General features: G+C 52.3%; 6 protein-coding genes across 6 annotated transcripts, besides 1 other annotated feature; 3 read left to right on the forward strand and 3 right to left on the reverse strand.

Annotated features, from left to right (window-relative positions):
• Nucleotides 1–1,505: 1,505 nt before the first annotated feature.
• On the forward strand, nucleotides 1,506–3,027 carry CTRU02_211526 (epoxide hydrolase; the record flags this gene model as incomplete). Its single annotated transcript, XM_036732084.1, has 4 exons — nucleotides 1,506–2,199; nucleotides 2,274–2,463; nucleotides 2,582–2,834; nucleotides 2,914–3,027. 4 exons carry the CDS (start codon nucleotides 1,506–1,508, stop codon nucleotides 3,025–3,027), a joined length of 1,251 nt encoding a protein of 416 aa, XP_036576163.1.
• A 567-nt stretch (nucleotides 3,028–3,594) lies between these two features.
• Nucleotides 3,595–3,663: a sequence feature (Short protein (CTRU02_211527, KAL0932564.1) was converted to a misc_feature.).
• Nucleotides 3,664–3,866: 203 nt separating this feature from the next.
• On the reverse strand, nucleotides 3,867–5,250 carry CTRU02_211528 (peptidase family M28; the record flags this gene model as incomplete). Its single annotated transcript, XM_036732083.1, has 6 exons — nucleotides 3,867–3,950; nucleotides 4,009–4,073; nucleotides 4,125–4,547; nucleotides 4,600–4,775; nucleotides 4,829–4,999; nucleotides 5,042–5,250. The coding sequence occupies 6 exons, from the start codon at nucleotides 5,248–5,250 to the stop codon at nucleotides 3,867–3,869; spliced, it is 1,128 nt and encodes a 375-aa protein (XP_036576162.1).
• A 1,340-nt stretch (nucleotides 5,251–6,590) lies between these two features.
• CTRU02_211529 (amidohydrolase) lies at nucleotides 6,591–8,021 on the forward strand (the record flags this gene model as incomplete). Its single annotated transcript, XM_036732082.1, has 1 exon — nucleotides 6,591–8,021. The coding sequence occupies one exon, from the start codon at nucleotides 6,591–6,593 to the stop codon at nucleotides 8,019–8,021; it is 1,431 nt and encodes a 476-aa protein (XP_036576161.1).
• A 634-nt stretch (nucleotides 8,022–8,655) lies between these two features.
• Nucleotides 8,656–11,169, forward strand: CTRU02_211531 (uncharacterized protein; the record flags this gene model as incomplete). Its single annotated transcript, XM_036732081.1, has 1 exon — nucleotides 8,656–11,169. One exon carries the CDS (start codon nucleotides 8,656–8,658, stop codon nucleotides 11,167–11,169), a length of 2,514 nt encoding a protein of 837 aa, XP_036576160.1.
• A 282-nt stretch (nucleotides 11,170–11,451) lies between these two features.
• On the reverse strand, nucleotides 11,452–11,872 carry CTRU02_211530 (uncharacterized protein; the record flags this gene model as incomplete). The annotated part of the gene is made up of 2 exons (XM_036732080.1): nucleotides 11,452–11,525; nucleotides 11,605–11,872. 2 exons carry the CDS (start codon nucleotides 11,870–11,872, stop codon nucleotides 11,452–11,454), a joined length of 342 nt encoding a protein of 113 aa, XP_036576159.1.
• Nucleotides 11,873–12,503: 631 nt separating this feature from the next.
• Nucleotides 12,504–14,206, reverse strand: CTRU02_211532 (uncharacterized protein; the record flags this gene model as incomplete). Its single annotated transcript, XM_036732079.1, has 4 exons — nucleotides 12,504–12,881; nucleotides 12,932–13,777; nucleotides 13,871–13,948; nucleotides 14,048–14,206. The coding sequence occupies 4 exons, from the start codon at nucleotides 14,204–14,206 to the stop codon at nucleotides 12,504–12,506; spliced, it is 1,461 nt and encodes a 486-aa protein (XP_036576158.1).
• Nucleotides 14,207–16,835: the final 2,629 nt, after the last annotated feature.

Raw genomic sequence — 16,835 nt, forward strand, 5'->3', positions numbered from 1 at the left:
TAAGTCACTCTTTTATACATTTTCTAGCCTGACTGCTATGTGCCTATTTATCTAACCTATCTTTCTATAATCCACTTATTATCTCTCAGGGTAGTTTAAGAGGGGAGACTTGAAGTGGCCCCGGCACTAAGGTATGTGTCCCGGAAAGGCTTCATAAGACTTGTGTACAGAAGTCCCACCGGTTAAGTCTGATTCACCGTCTACGTTTTCGCCGTCACAAAATAGTTACATAATCAATACACTCTAAGTTATTTATCCATGTGTATATATCTAACCCAGCCTCGACCATATGATACAATTCGCCTGAGACGCGTACCTTGAGGGAGGCCTCTATGAAATGGAAGACCGCGCGGTTGAGCAAGGCCTCTGATCCCGATCCGCCCTCTCGCCTCGTTTGGCAGCGACGACTGCTGCTGCTACCGGCCGGCCTTCCGTGCTTATTATCATCGCTGTTACTGTCGTCGTCTTCGCTCTCGCTCCAGAACCCGCTGTGGTGGGTGTTAGGGCCACCGCTCGGGGTGCCGAGTTCCCAGTTGACTTCCCCGAGGATGCTCTATTGTTTGTCTGTGAACCGGGCTTCTAAGCGCTCTATAGCGTTGTCCCGGTCCGCCCGAAACGCCCGGAGGCAGAAACCTAGGAACCGTTGCCCGACCGACTTGTACTTGCCCATAGACGTCTCCCTGCGGCCTAACACGCGGCTGCTCTGGTCATTAGGCGAGATGCATGCAGCCGCTGGAGCGTCTCGACTGGACGGCCTTCCAGGCGTAAGCAACACCGTAGCGTTGATCCACTCGACCGCCTCGTGGACGGCCGAGAGGTCCCTGGCCCCGAAGTGTCTCGACCACCCCAGCCGGCTGTCAATGTTGTTACGACGCAACTAGCTGAGGTTCTGGCTAGCGTAGCTATATAGTGCAGAACAGGGGGTAATGATACATCTGCGTCATCACCGAAGCTTTTGCTTTGTGGTGCAGCTTGTTAGCCTGAACTGCTAGTAAGATGATGGGTCTTCTTTTGGAAAGTGACGACTCTTTATTACAACTTGGTGCCACGTAGAATGTAGGGGTGCGTGGAATGCAGGTTGTTTGAGTTGTGAGTCACACTTCTGCCAATGGCTAGTTTGTCATGCAAATGAACCTCATATCTTTGGCCCGGGGCAATGCGAAGACTCAGAGCTTCAATCACGCCGGCGCCGGTCAGCCAGTGCACAGCTCGTTTCCACCAATCACCGACTCAAGCTGATGCGAGCTTCCCGTATCTCACAGCTTGTAGTGCCCGAGGATGCATGCTTACGGTCCCGACGGTGCCCACATGATAACGGCGTCGGAACCGAAGGAGGGGCGCGCATGTTGTTCAGCACACAGTCAAGACAATGTTTCTGCTTTTAGCTTCCTGATAGTTAGTAGACTTATAAAACGGACAGGAGTACCCTCAGATTTCCTGCGGGTGAAATCTACTGTGTCAACTGGATAACATTGAACAGTGAGTTCTATAACTTCGTAGCCAGAATGTCGGCGCCATTCGCCTCACTTCCCGCAAATGCTTCTTCTACCATTCAACCATTCACCATCTCCATACCAGAATCCGATCTCAAAGCAATGCTTGACTTAATCTCTCTGTCCAAAATCGGGTCGTCTACTTGGGAGAACTCACAATCATCATTTGGGACAACCCACAGGTGGCTAACAGACGCCAAAACTGCATGGCTTAATCCATCCACCTTCTCGTGGCGTAAGGATGAAGAACGCATCAATTCTTTCCCAAACTTCACCTTGAATATCCCACTTTCGGAGTTGAGCTCAAAGTGGAAATACAGCGGCACTACTTATGACGTACATTTTGTAGCCCTCTTCTCCCAGCATAAAGATGCAACTCCTGTTGTCCTTCTTCATGGCTTCCCGGGCAGTTTTCTGGAGTACCTCCCTATTCTGGATCTTCTGAGGGACAGATTTACGCCCGAAACTCTCCCGTACCATATCGTTGTTCCTTCATTGCCAGGATACGGCTTCTCTAAGTTTTCGCCTGAGCATGGTGAGGAAGATTCGCATACAGAATTCACTCTCAACGACGGAGCGAAGATAATAAATGAACTCATGGTCCTCCTTGGCTTCGGCCATGGATATATTGCCCATGGCGGTGATGTAGGGACGCTCTTAGCCAGATTACTAGCTCAGGACTTCCACGGCTGCAAAGCCTTTCATTGTAAGTGAAGCTAGATCTCCATTAGACCTTCAAAAACTTCCAAAATGGGATTCGAACATTAACAAGTTTCACAGTGAACGGGCTGTTTGCTACAAAAGAGTCTGTGCCGCCCCATATGGACGATTATACTGAAGAGGATAGGCGACGACTAGCGGAGGCGCAGGGCTTCTTCGCAACAGGCTTCGGGTATTCTCTTATGCATCAAACGAAGCCCGGGACCATCGGCCTCGCTATCGCGTCTAATCCTTTAAGCCTGCTAGCTTGGTAAGTCACGGCAAAAGCCTCTAGAACATACCTTCCCTCGCCAGGCTCGCAGGTTTCTAGGCTCTATAATCATTATAAAGAAGCAAAGTTTCAAGGTCCCTAACAAGTGTCTTGGTAGGATAGGCGAAAAACTTCGCGACTGGACTGATGTTCCGCTTCCCCTCTCAACGATTCTCACAAACGTTACGCTCTATTGGCTTACAGACACCTACCCAAGATGCATCTATTCCAATCGCTTTCCTCCAAGTGTGCCCTTACCACAGACCAAGCCCTTCGGCGTATCCAACTTCCCCCTTGAGCTCGTTCCAGCACCAAAAGCGTGGGTCGAGAAAACATTTCCCAGCTTGGTCTTCTACAAAGACTATGAGAGGGTAAGTCACGATAAAAGCCAGGGACACTTGTGATGCTTTTTAGTGTAAGAGCAGGCAGAAGGCTTACGAAAAGGTATAGGGCGGACACTTCCCGGCGTGGGAGGAACCAAAGGCCATGCTAGGCGGGCTTGAAGAGTTCATAGCAAAAGTCAAGCCGGCATTGTGTAACGAGCCCGTCGAAAACGAGTCATGAGCAATCCTGTCGCGAGAAATGCGGCACTCCACATGTTAAACAATCACAATTCGCCTGATTGCGTTAACTACCTAGATAACCACCTTCAGGTTACGGTGTCCTGTGTTCAATGGACCGAATTTAGCAAAGGATTCTTTCAAGGATAAAAAGCAACGTGTAAGCCTTGCAGATAGTTTCCAGATGTGTTTGGATCACCTTGTAGGGGGCATTGCCAACGAAATGTTCTCTGTCGTTCCCGAGATGTACATTCCATGCTCTTTAGTAATATGTAAGACATATTTATCATCGAGTTATTCATATAAGCTCTCTGCCAAGGATGTTAGATAGCTGTTAGAGCTATAAACCTGACTAACCTAGTAGACGTAGGAGCTGTGTTCTCAGTTCGTACCCGGACCGTTGTAAACAGGACAAGGACCTGTTGATCAGAAACGCTCCCAGCTCGTCCCTGGGCCATCCTTGGGTGTGGTTAGCTGTTATAAAACTCTAAACTATTAGCTAGGATAGCTACTGGGTTCAAAAAGATTGCGCCGAGGGGGAATCGAACCCCCGGCTCCCCGACGCTGCTGGATGGCAACGGAGAATTTTACCACTAAACCATCGGCGCAATTTATGATGATGAAGACCCTAGGTGACTAGGTGGATGTCATGGGAGCCGATTCGAGGGACTTTGTTCCAGTTTGTGGGCCGAAGTGGAGTTGTGCGGGAGCATCTATCACGATCAACTTACAGAAGCAAATTGGGGTCGAAACTATTAAATGCTAACTGTATTCGTTGGAGGGATCTAAAAATGCATTCAGGAGCATACGGTATTAGGTGATGTCGATCTATATGTATTTTCTTTACAAATATGATGCCTCAACCAAAAAAGCCACCGTGAAAACCGAGTGGCGGTGAATAGCGTCCCACTGAATCGTGTCATAAGTCTGTTGATGATGTTAAGAAACCAAAAGTGCGGTGTAGATTGGTAGGAGGCAAACTCACATCTCTTGAACTGTGAATATACGGACTAGATGTTTTAATGACCTCATCGCAAACATAAGCCGCAGCTGTGAGCACCAGTCAGTCATAAGATTTCTTGTCGTCAGAACTGCACTTACGAAATCCTTGGTCATATGCGCTCCATTGATCAGAGCAAGCATAGCCGCAGGTGTCTTCCGTGGTCTCTCCAGTATACTCTTCTGCAATAAGTCGGCAGTATGCAGTCAATCCTGAGTCAACGTAGTCGGTGAAGATTGAAATCTTGCCGCTGGGCGAGTAGCCTGCCATATCTTGGTTCACCATCGCCAGAACCGTCTTGTTCTTTGCTTTGTAATCTTTAAAGATATCCCGGGAGCCGAGCAGACCACCTTCTTCCCCAGCGTAAAAATGGAATTCAATGGTGTTCTCGGGCTTATACCTGGCTTGGGCGAAGATTCGGAGGGCTTCCAGAATAACAACTACTCCAGAGCCATTATCATCGGCTCCTGGGCCCCGAGCAGTTGGACTTCCTCCCGTGGAGTCAAAATGTGCGCTAACGATGACTGAAAAGCTGTAAGTGCATGTACATGAACCGCCCTCTGGTTATCGGCATACCGAGATCTGAACTATTACCAGGGATCTTGGCAATGACTGACGGCTGGTCAAAGGCACTGTGCGGGAACTGAGAAACCTCGATAAGGGGATTGGGGCTGCCGATGTCCTTGACCAAGTCAAACACCCACGTCGCCGCAAGCGTGCCGTTGACAGACCGGTAGTGTCGATTCCAGAATCTGACTGTTATTGTCATCACTCATCTTTGGTGGGTGGTCGATTCTAGACTCACTCGGTCATGTTCTTGAGCCAAACCTTGGGACCATCTGTATTCACCCTTGGAAGTAGACATTGTGTTCTGGCCTGATGCGACAGGTGAGTTGGGTAAGTGACTGTCTGTCTCGCAAGTACTGATCTCAGCTCCAGAGAATTGGATACGTCCGAGATATCATCTATTTTCTGCCCAATGTGTCAGTGTTGTTCCCCGGAAGCGTGATTACTACACACGTCAATGTCGGTGATATCGTAAAAGCTGATACCATTAAGCCTCATTCTATCCTTGTCATCCTCTGTGACCCAGGATCCAGGATCAGCCTCGGATGTCTTGACAAGGCGGAGGCCGGACTCGATCGGAGATGGTCTGTCAGCAACCGGAGCAGACGCTGACAGGGTCGCCGATGCAATGAGCGCCACGAGATAAATAACAAAGCGCATGATGAACTCAAGGTAGTGAACATCTATTTGGGCAAAACCTTGGTGTTGGTGATGCAGGAGAGAGGTTGCACTGTTTACGGGGAAATACGTTGCTATTTTTTGACGAACTCGTACCCCCTGGTGACCCTCCCTAGGACATTACGAATTGTGGCCTTAATTGGCGGCCCTTTGCTGCGAGGTGCTGGTAAAAAGCAATATTTGGATCCACGATGTGTTGGTGGCTTGCATAAACCTGCACAGCAGTGTCTTGGACTGGTCTTCCCTTGATGAGGCCTGTTCATGGCCCACAACCCCGCCGATCCCCTGGTCGTGCTTTCTGGACTTCCGAAGTGGGCTAGGTTGTCAACACCGCGAGTTATAACACCAAGCATAGCAACGCGGCTCAAGTATGTTTTCTATAAGGCTGGGCTTACTATTGTAAATAAAAAATACTGCAAGTAGTTCATAGCGTCTCAAGTAACTTGCTAATTTGTGATGCAGCTTAAAAAGAGGAGCAATACTCAGTCACCGCCAGTCTAGCCACCTCTGCTGATTTTCACAGCCACGTTCCTTGACACATGAACGAGTCAAAATGTAATGTGTGAATATGTACAATTTGAGGTTTTGGAAAGTATGTTAACAACGCAAGTACATTGCCTGTGGGATACTGGTACGCTTGAGCTATTTAGGAACAAGACCAGCAAAGGATCCAAGCTGTGTGAGGTACCTGTTGGTAGATGATCAACAAATCTGGTAATTGGTTACCGAGCCCAGGGATGAACAATCAGAAATATCAAAGATTTACAACGGCTTTTATTGTACGAAGCATATGCCAGACACAATATTGAGTATAATAGGATAGCATGAGAAAATGACTATAGATCTTCTGCCTATTTTTTTACAGACTGTGCCCTACCTTACATACCTTACTCCGATACGCCAGGCAGCCATACAGCCCATTTGTTCTGCGGAAGTATCATCTTCCTAGACGCGAACGATTGCAGCTGATATCAATGGTCAGATTCGTTTGATACTGAAGTTGCCCACAATGCTTACTTTGACCAAGTTCCGAAGGCCACTAGCCGAGGGGAACCTCCGTTCATAGGCTGGTGGTGATGCATGTCTGACTAAAGGAGAAGCAGTCCAAACCCCTGCCTCTATTCCAGCCGATTGGTCAATGGTACTTCGAGGTTTCTGAGCTTCCTTTCCTGGACACACCGTAAGTGCTTTTTGTGTACGGTACGAACGGCAGATCACTTAAAAACCCAAACTGTCACTGAAGTACAAATCTTACTTCTTACATTTTCATCCAATTCTGGACCCCGCTTCCCTATTTCCTCAGATCAAAAGATATTTCGAAAATGACGAGGCGCCTAGTAGAAAGACCAGCCCAAATCTTTTCGACAAGCCTCGGCGGGACAATTCGCCCCAAGTACCCCTTTACCAACCTCCAAAATGGGACCCCTGGGCCCGAGAAGAAGATCACCATAACAGTCATCAAGGCAGGCCTCCTAATTCCTGGGGACGGCACCCCGATTCGAGATGCCGCCCTTGTCATAACCGACAAGCTCATTTCCTGGATCGGCCCGCAATCAGATATCCCTTCGCAGTATACCTCGCCCGCTCACAGGTCTTATACTGTGCCATACCTTATGCCGGGTCTGTGGGACTGCCACGCGCATTTCATGATGGGTAGCCCCGACGACGCGGGCAACAATGACCCGTATCTCGGCTTCGTCACCGAACATCCCGCTGCCGCCGGTGCGCGACTCACGCGCGCGTGTTGGTTGGCTTTGCAACGAGGCTACACCTCCATGCGGGATGTGGCGGGCCTGGGGTGTGAGATCAGTCGGGTAATCAACGAAGGGACTATCGTGGGACCGAACGTGTACAGCTCGGGAGCGTGTCTAAGCCAGACGGCGGGACATGGCGACGTGTTCTCGCTGCCCGCCGGTGACGTGCTGCTCAACCTAGGCGTATCGCAGGTCACAGCGGGCCACTTTGGCACAGGCCCGAGTATGCTCGTGGACGGCGTAGATGAGTGCCGGCGGGCGGTGCGACTCCAGATCCGACGTGGGGCTAAATGCATCAAGATCCTCGCATCTGGGGGCGTAATGTCCCGAGACGACAACCCGATGTACGCACAGTTCAGTCCTGAAGAGCTGCAGTGTATCGTCGAAGAGGCAACACGCCAGGGCCGCGCCGTTGCGGCTCATGTGCATGGCAAGCCTGGCATCCTGGCGGCCGTCAAGGCGGGGGTTACCACCGTAGAACACGTGTCGTTTGCGGACCAGGAGTGCATCGACCTGATCCAAGAAAAAGGCACCATTTACGTTGCCACCCGTATGATTATGGATCTTCTCCTTGATAGCGGTGGCGAGGGGATTCCGAAACACGTGTGGGAGAAGGCCAAGCTATGCGCTGAGAACCACCTGGTGGCCTATCAGATGGCCATCAAAGCAGGGATCCCGATTGCGCTAGGCACAGACACTGGGCCAGGATTCAACATGGCAATGGAGCTTGAGGCGGCCGTCAAGGCAGGCATGAGCAACCTAGAGGCCATCAAAGCAGCGACAGCAAACGGGCCGTTGAGCGTGGGTATCCAGGCGCCCAAGACGGGGCAGCTGAAGGTTGGGTACGAGGCGGACGTCATTGGCGTTCTTGAGAATCCGGTGGAAGATGTGAAGGTGCTCCAAAAGATTGACAACATTGGCTGGGTATGGAAGGGTGGCAAGATTTACAAAGGACCAGGAGTTGGGCCCTGGGGTGAGAGTGAGTGGTCAGGAGAGTAAGCTTCTGGAAGGACTGTTTGTTTGTGTGCAGTTCAAATTCGGGCTTCCCATGCATGTTCCCGCGCCAAGGTGGGGGGCATTGCAGAAAGAAATGCTTGACCAATACTGACAAAGAAGCCAAAGTCAGTGATATGCAGGAGATTGGTTCTGGGCCCTGGCTGAATCCAAGCCCCAGCTGATGTCTTCTTGATTCCCTGCCAACACTCCAAATGGCATTGTAACCTGGCAGTCATAGAAAGAGAACGGTTCATCTTATGAATGGATATCTTTGCAAAGAATAAGTCAACAGGTCACGCTGTCTCGTCTCACGTCTCTCAAAGAAATCCCGCCTACATGTACCTGAAGAAAGGCAAGTTGTCTTGGGTTTCATCTCATCTCTTTGACAGACAACTATGATACCTTCGTAGTTCTTCAGGAATGTCTTGGTTGTAGGCAGCGACCACGTCCCCTTTGTATCTATCACCGGCACCTGGGAAGCCTCAGACGCGATGAGAAGGATAGCTTCCGGGCAATTAGCATCATTTCAACGTTTAAAATCCTCATCAATCTCCAGTTCTCTGCCCACCCGCTCATCATCCACAAACCGACACATTCTCACACAATCAACTCATCGGATCACCAAGCAACATTGAGAATGTCCAAAACCAACCACCAAACCCCTGGTCCTATCCCTGAGGATCGTTTGATCCTCAGCCATGGACACGCCTTCACCAACGAATCTCAGAACCTTGTCGATGCCCTCCCCGATAAAGGCTACTATGCCCACGGGGTCCTCGTAGATATTTGTCAAATCTTCCGCAACGAGATCACCAAGCACGCCGGTATTCATTCCCAAGAACGCGAACAGGCAGGATATCTCGTCGGCTGGCACGACGCCTTCCATTCTCTTCGCCACCTCATGTGCGCCCACGAGGACTTCCTCAGGTCAGCGCCGATCAGCGGTATCCCCTGCCAGCCCGCTTTTCCAAACTGGCTTTCTCTACATGAAGCCACAAACCAGGTCATTGAGCGCGGCAACCTCTTCATGATGAAGGGGAAGGACGGCGGTCCGTCCCACGACACACCAGGTCTGTCTTCGCAGCTGCGCGGCGGAAGCGTGGCTGCCAAAGAGCCCATCGCGGGCACGAGCAGCGTCCTGGATATGACCAACGGCGCAACCAAAACACCCATGAACACCCCGTCTACGCTCAACCACAACTCCCCCACCAACGTCCCTTTCAACGACGGCCATCCCCTTCTAAGGGACACCGCCGAGGGCAATCTCTTGAACGCCTTCCCTGTTCTCCGCGAAATGGACACTTCCCAAATCCTCATGCTCTACGAGCGCGAAGCCCGTCTCTCCGAGCACAAGATGGCCGCCGAGCTAGCCAAAACGAACCTCCTGCGCCAGATCATCTTCGAGGACCGCTTCTCCGAGGACGTCCCCTCGTTTTTCAACTCTCCCGGCGTCTCGAAGGGCAAGAACACGAAATTCTACGACTTTGGCACCGAAATCAACCATTCTTTTTTCGGCGAGCAGCAGCAGAACCGCGCCATTCGGGCGGTCAGACGCATTCTCCGGAACTGGCGCCTAAGCGATGTGCCTCTTGAACCCGTCGTCCCAGAGGAGCAACAGGCTCCCGTGGAGGTGTCCGAGCTGGATGCGGGACCACCCCTGGCGAGGCAGATGCCTGGCTGCCGTGAAAAGCCCATGGGTCTTCCGATGCGCGAAGAGACGCTGTATCGAAGCACGCCGACCTTTGGCCCCGTCACGCGCGAGAATGCGCTTCAAGTGCCATCTACCTTGCCCACGGAATCTTCATCCGGCAGTCGGAAAAACGCCATTGATGCTACGTTGGCATTCTCAAAGCTTCAGCGTCTGAGTGAGTACTCGCTCGTTGGTGATCCGGCCTGCGAATCAACTCTTCTCGCAATGCAGGAGGAGCCTGACGACATCTTCATGGCTGGTGGTCGATCATGCTCTGAAACCAGCGACAACGAACCCGGGAGCCCATGTGCCTGGCCCACCAGTGTATCCGTCGTGACGAAGCCTCGCGCTGGCGATGGAAAGTGGACACGATCCAGCAACAATGCTGCATCGGCCTCGATGTCCTCGACGCCGTCCGTCATGTACAAACGCGCCAGCCACCCGGGCTCGAAGCTCGGTCAGGTTTCAGACCATCCCAAGGAGGCCGACCCGTGGAACGAACAAGGGAGAAGTGGCTGGGGCCGAGTTCGCCGGTGCATATCCATAGATGATTTGCTGACGTCCGACGACAAATCGATTTGGTGTGTCGCAGTTGGGGAGAAATCATCTAGCCAGGAAGCGCATCGCCGGGAGAGAACGGCGGAACCGAAGATCCACGAGCCGGGTTATGCCTCACCTCGACAAGCGTCGTCGGACACCCTTTCCGGCGTAAACCGATTCGTAGATGCCAGCAAGTCGCTTCCAAGCGAACCACAGCCGGCAGAGCTGGGCACACTCAGTAGCCAACCCGGCTCTGATGCTGAATTAGCGGAGAGAAAGGATTACCTCCGTCGCTGGGTAAATGGTCCAGCTTCGCCAAAGGCATCGGTGCCGGCTTCGCACAGATCCAACCAGATGCCGAGCAACACGGACTCGGATTCGCGCAATCGCCATTTCAGCCTTCTGCCAGAGTCGTCAGCCAACTGCGAGACCTCCTCTCGAGTTCCACGCGGGGACGATCTGGAGTACACCGCCGTACCTCCACCGAGCCCCCGGCCCGCGTATGCTGCGTCGTCGCACTACTGGGGCCAGCCCTCGACGGCTTCCACCATTCGTATCCCGCCCGTGAGTCGCGTTAACTCGTCTTCGACAAAGTTCTCCTTCGATGACGACGACGGCGGCGGTCAGGCCGTACCTCCTCCAGCTGCGGCGTACCAACCCGGCGACCAAGCACCTCGAGTGTCCATGAACCATCGTCGGACCCAGGTATCGATGGACTCTTACGGACACAACCCTTATCACAACCATGCCGAAGCGGCACCCGCCCTTTCCGGCCCGAATGGCCTCGCTCGAGTAACGCCAAGCTACACCGTTCCCGCACGTAAGCCTCTGCAGAAGCGGCAGTCCGACGCAGACAAACGGTCCTCAGCAGGCGATGCGTACGACTTTCGAGGACACAAATCTTCGGACAGCGACTGGTAAATCAAGGCATATCAAGCGTGTGACATCAAATGGTCTTGGTAATTGGGGGGTATCAATTTCGTTTGTATTTGGGCTTGGGTTCATACGCGCATTGCAGTTCTAGACTTGGGCAGGTTAGCATGATAGATCATCCTTGGAGAGAGAAAAAGGAACAGATAAAAAAAAAAAAGTATACTTACGAAGCATGGCCATATCTGCTCCCCGTGAATCCAATTCCATAAATTTGCCCTCTCGAGTCTTAACCAGTAACCATTCCCTCGCGCCCAAAAAAACACGGCAAATTTACTCAATCTTCTCCACCTCCATATCCTCATCAGCAGCCTTGTCTTCTTCCTCGTCGGCTTCCTCAGCGGCATCTACAAAAAAACTGGTTAGCCCTTTAACCCGTCCTCTCCCAAAGACGTATGAAGGTGGGGAGGGAGGGGAAAAGTGTACCCTCCATTACGATCTCGCCCTCGGCCTCCATCTTCCTCCTGATGGCATGCGCAATCTTCTTCTCGAGCTTCTTGGCCTTCTTCTTGCTCAGAGGCGCATTGGGTCCGCTGGTGGGCAACAGGCCGGGGCGCGCGCCGCGCATGGTGTCGACCTTTGCAATCTTGTGCTTGTTCTCCTCCGACTTCTTCTGGCGCACCTTCTTGGCCTTGCTGGCCTGTGCCGCCAGGCGGTTCTTGCAACGGTGGTTGGGGGTCTTGACGGACGGCATGGTGGCGGTGATCGATCGGGCGACGGAGGTTGAAATGAATGCGTGTCGAGGTGGAAGAAGAGAAGGGGATCGATCGTAGGAAAAGGAATAGGATGGCAAAATCGGCTCTAAATCTCAGAGCGACATTCTGGGATTTTTTTTTAGTGGAGCACCAGGTGGGATGCGCCGCCCGGGGGTCCAGATCTGCCCCGCACCGCAGGTCGGCCCCACATTCAAAGCTCTCACACACCGACCAATATGTGTGTTTCCCCTACACCGAGGCGAGGCATGGGCAGCTCGACTAAGAGACGGGACACGACAGGGAATCACAGGGGAATCACCACGAGTCAATTTTAGATTCTGAATTTCATCCCTTGTGCCTAGTTTGAACTTTCCTATTATTGCTACTTCTACCCAACATGAAAATTTGGCTGTCCGATAGAGTTCGTGTCGTAGTAAGCAGATAAGATCTCAGCAAAACAAGGCTTCACTCCATAGCCCCAAAAAACCAGGAAGATTCTTGTCCGTTTAGACGCTTTCCAATCCATTAAAAAGTATGCGGCAACCGGATCCAAACGCCAACCCCGAATGCATAATGCCGACCCTGTCTATCTATCTCACTGCCGCCGAGCTTCGTTTTTTATGCTCTCTCTCACCGCGCCACCCGATCGCTGTTCTTTCCAACCGTACTGGGGCTGCCCAAAGCTTGCTCGTCATCAGTGTCGTCCCGCAGGGGCTTGCGCGTGTCGTCCTCGTCATCACTCATCAGACCCTCCAGCTCAAACTCTTCGGCATCCCGCACCTGCACGCGGCCATTTGCCACCGGTGCCCCGTTGGACAGATTAACTTTGCCGTCGACATTGGTGTTGCGGTCGAAGAGGTGGATAAGCATGTTGGTGAAGAGGAACACGAGAAAGGCGAAGGAGTAGAGAATGAGAATGTACGAGACGTGATCGAGACCAGAGTTGGCAACAAGGTGCATCTGCTCTTCGGTGGCACCCATAAAGAGGAACCCAGAGGCGTAAAGAAGCTAAAAAGGATTAGAGTCGGAAACATGATTAAAAGTTGGCTAAAACTTACGAAGACGGGAATGTACTGGAAGCTGTTGGTCTTGCGTCCATCCTCAGACATACCGGGGGCGTCCTTAACCACAAATGCAACCTCAATAATTCTCGTCAGACCGGCAGCCATCAGGGTCTTGCCGAACATGGCGTGGGTCATGGCACTGATGGGCAGGTCCTGGGGATGCGCAGACATGGCCCAACCGGTGATGAAGATGACAAAACCGGGGATGAAGTTGCGCTGGGGGTTTCCGTCACGGTCGCGGCTGAGCCAGACTCCAGCCAGACCAGCGCACCACCAAATGATGCCCATAGTAGTGTGTTGCCAGTCGTTCCTGACCCATTCGCTGCCCCAGCGGTGCTCGGTAAAGGTGTTAACGCAACCCCACGCCGCAATGACGATGCTGTCGAAGAACTCCTGGGATCGACCAGAGCGTCGGAGCCACACCTGGCCAACGAGGAGCAGCAGAGTCAGAATGATGCCGTACGCAATGAAGGCGCTACCCATAATGAAATGGGCCAGGCACTGGCCAAGGTGGTCAGCCTGGCAGAAACCCAGCGAGGTGATGCCACCGAAGAGGAACTGAGTCCAACCCAAGACGGGAAAAGCCTTGCCGAGGACGCCGTGGATAGGCTTGATGACTCTGCGGATCTTGCCATTGATGCCCTTCTCGAGGTGCAATTTCAAATAGATGCCAACAACGACCTGGATAATGAGGAGGAACATCAACCAGCCCGCGAAGCCAGAGTGAACATTATTGTGGACGAACTGTCGGCCGCTGTGCATGTGGCCTAGGAAGTAGCCGAGAATGGCGAGGGCGGTACCCAGGACTTGGGTAGGAACATGCCAGCGGTTCTTGGTGATCTACAAACCAACAAAAAAAAAGAGGCATCTTGTTAGCAGATGTTCGAGGCATTATCGAGAACCGTACTGAATTGGAAAGGGTTCGCCACTCACTCCGAGAACCATGCCAACGGGGAAGATGACCCCAAAGGCCAGCATCATGATGAAGATGTGTATCCATAGTATAGTATCCTGTTCGAAGCGCAGTCAGCTTTCCGTATCCATAGGCAAGACTGCCATCGCGGTCGGCTGGCATGACAAGAGGTTGTCAAGAAGAACGGCATCGCTTACAATGGGCTCCTGGGAGACCGTCTCGCCCTCCTGGATGTGGCTGACGCCGTGTTCGTGACCGAGAGCCATGGGGAGAGATGTGAGGATGAATGAGGCTGCGAGAAGAGAAGATGGGATTTTGGACGGCGACAAGGCCGTAGAAAACGTGTCTCGCGCCATGACGGGCTGTTTCGAAAAGTACGACGCTCCCCTGTGCACTTGGAGACTGCTGGAGCCAGACGTGTCACAGACTTGAGCCTGGGGGGCGGGGCGACGTCACGGCGTCGCAACGCAATTGGCGAGGTTCGGACGAGGACTGACGAGAAGGGGTGGTGTCTAGGCGGTCGTCTCGACTCTGCGATCAGGCCAGGTCTGGTCTTGGTATGGTACGGCGGGTGAGATACGGTTACAGTACCGTGGTTTGGGTACGTAACGTAAAGGCGAGAAAAGAAGAAGCGCTTGGGAGGCGAGTAGAGCAAGCGAATGCCTACGTGGGGACCCTCGGTCGCGACGGCAAGGGGGGGTCTGAGGGTTGGCTTGGGTTCGGTCCGCAATCTTTGGACGGGGGGTGGGTAACGGGGGGGCTGCCTCTCGGGTCGGACAAGATGGATATCGATATGCGACGGAGGAGTGAAGAAGAGATGGGGAGGGAGGAAGAAAAAAAACAATAAGAAAATGACAGAAATCGAGAGTGAGGCTCAAAGGAGACGGGGAGGAAAGGAGAAAGAGTAAAAACCTATAATACGCCGGCCGGCCAGAAAACGAACGTGGCCTCGCTGGCGACTCCCCCGGAGACTTCGGTAGCAGCCATATTGCTAGTGGGACATCTTGAGGTATCTCCCATAGGAGTTTGGGTGACGAGATACATTACCGTTGGAAAGTGCCCGCAAATGACCGTCGTGATGTGGAAAGAACGGGATCGCTGGGAAGGGGGGCACTGACTCTGCTGGAGTGCATTACTACGTAGCACGAAAGAGCGGAGGTATCGTTCCCTCCAGATTTAGCAGGGGCGGTACGAGATTGACGAATTGTCCTTACTAACTTTTGGGAGTAGCAGCACCTGCATTGCATTGCACCTTCCACTGTTTCTATCTGCACAGGTACCTGCACCTGCATGCTTATCCTGCTTGCTTACTTTGTCTTAATAAATGTGTGCTAATTGCTTCCTGCCTTCCCTGCTTGCTTCTGGTGCTTCCTTTCCACCTTCCCTCCCATTCCCTCCCAGGCCTCCTTCCCACTAGGCCACCTTCCAATCAAAACCCCACTGTCGCCCCCCCAATTCGGCAACTCCCCCCAGAGAAAGTCCATGCAAACCGGCAGGCTCGGTACGTATCCTTGCTCAAGTTGCCTTCCCATCATGGCAAAACTGCATTGAGTCTATTTTCATTGGCTGGAGGCCGTAAATTCCGTTACCGTTAAAGTGGGTTGCTCAGTAATGCCACGATTTGCCCAGTTGGCGCCCAGCGGAAAACGCAGTTATTTACCCGTTTCTCTAATTAAGCCCAATTCGACCCTCGCGTCAGGAGTCTCGTCCAAGAAATAAATAAAAACACCGCCTCAATGCCAACAATTCCCTTCGACCCCTGCCAAGAGCTCTCATTATACTTTTTATATATGGCTTTCATTTTGCAAACTTAAATCAGACAAGTCTTGGTGCTAAGGTACTGCCAGCTCTGCCTCCCTTTCGAAGTCTGCCAATACTCTTAATAATTCCGACCCGTCCTTGGTGGCAACCCAAGCAGCCCAGAGCTCAATAAAAGACTCGCGTCTTGCCTCAAGCAAGCCGAGTTTGGCTTGCACCGCTTGCTATGACTTGGAAGCAAGGGCAACAGCCGCTCGGTGAGAGACGCGCTTCAATGGTGGTGATACCTGAGTGTTTGCATAAAACCACAGAGCTTGCGCCTACTAACCGCATTACGACTGACGGATATCTTGGTCAACCCCCTTAAAACTTTGATGCGCATTCTGCTTTCACGCCATCAAGGTGGCTGTCTAGGGTCTAGGGTGGTACTGAGCATCGGGAACCGCCAGGAAAATGATGAACCACTCGTGGCATATTCAAAGCATACTCATCTGAAGTTGATGCACGATCTTCGAGCGGGCATGGCAGTTGAGTTGAAACGCCATGAACTACCGAGATACTCACTTACCCATGATCGTTCGTGAACGGTCGTACGTGCTATCAATGCCGCCTCAGATATGAAAACTCTACAATGAAAGAGCCTACCCGGATCACGAGCGGTTCCCACTGTGAGAAACCCTAATTCACTTGATGTTGGCCAAGCAGACATGGCAATGAACTGTTGGCCCTGCGCCGTCGACTCAGTTCATTTCATGAGTTTGGTGTTGGGCCAGAGAAGTTCATTCGTTGCCCGGTATGGCTTTAATGGTACGAAGGTCACGGGCTTCGTGGCTTCGATCCAGGAAACGATAGAGTTCCATCATGTCGGTCAGAGCTGCTGTGAAGCCACATCGCGACCATTGCACTGTCGACTTCATCATGAGTGATTAATTCCCTGCGTCATCGCCCGCCTCTGCCACCGCCTGCCTTCACCAGAAGAATGCTGAAGCGCATTGTTATATGAAAACAAAGTCAGTCGGAGCACATGAGTAAACATCCAGGCCTGCCGCTCCCACCAAGTGTCGGACCCAGATCATCAAACCACTAAACGTGACTGAGAAAGCGCATGTGACAGTCGGTTACCATCAAGCCTCAGGGCGCAAGGGCGCACACTTACGTAGTGTCTCTTATGAACTGCTCGCCTCAACCTCCTAGCCTCCGAATTGGCGTAAACGGCGGAGCGCCCCG

This window comes from Colletotrichum truncatum, assembly GCF_014235925.2.
Source record: "Colletotrichum truncatum strain CMES1059 chromosome Unknown Contig_0008, whole genome shotgun sequence".
Lineage (NCBI taxonomy): Eukaryota > Fungi > Ascomycota > Sordariomycetes > Glomerellales > Glomerellaceae > Colletotrichum > Colletotrichum truncatum.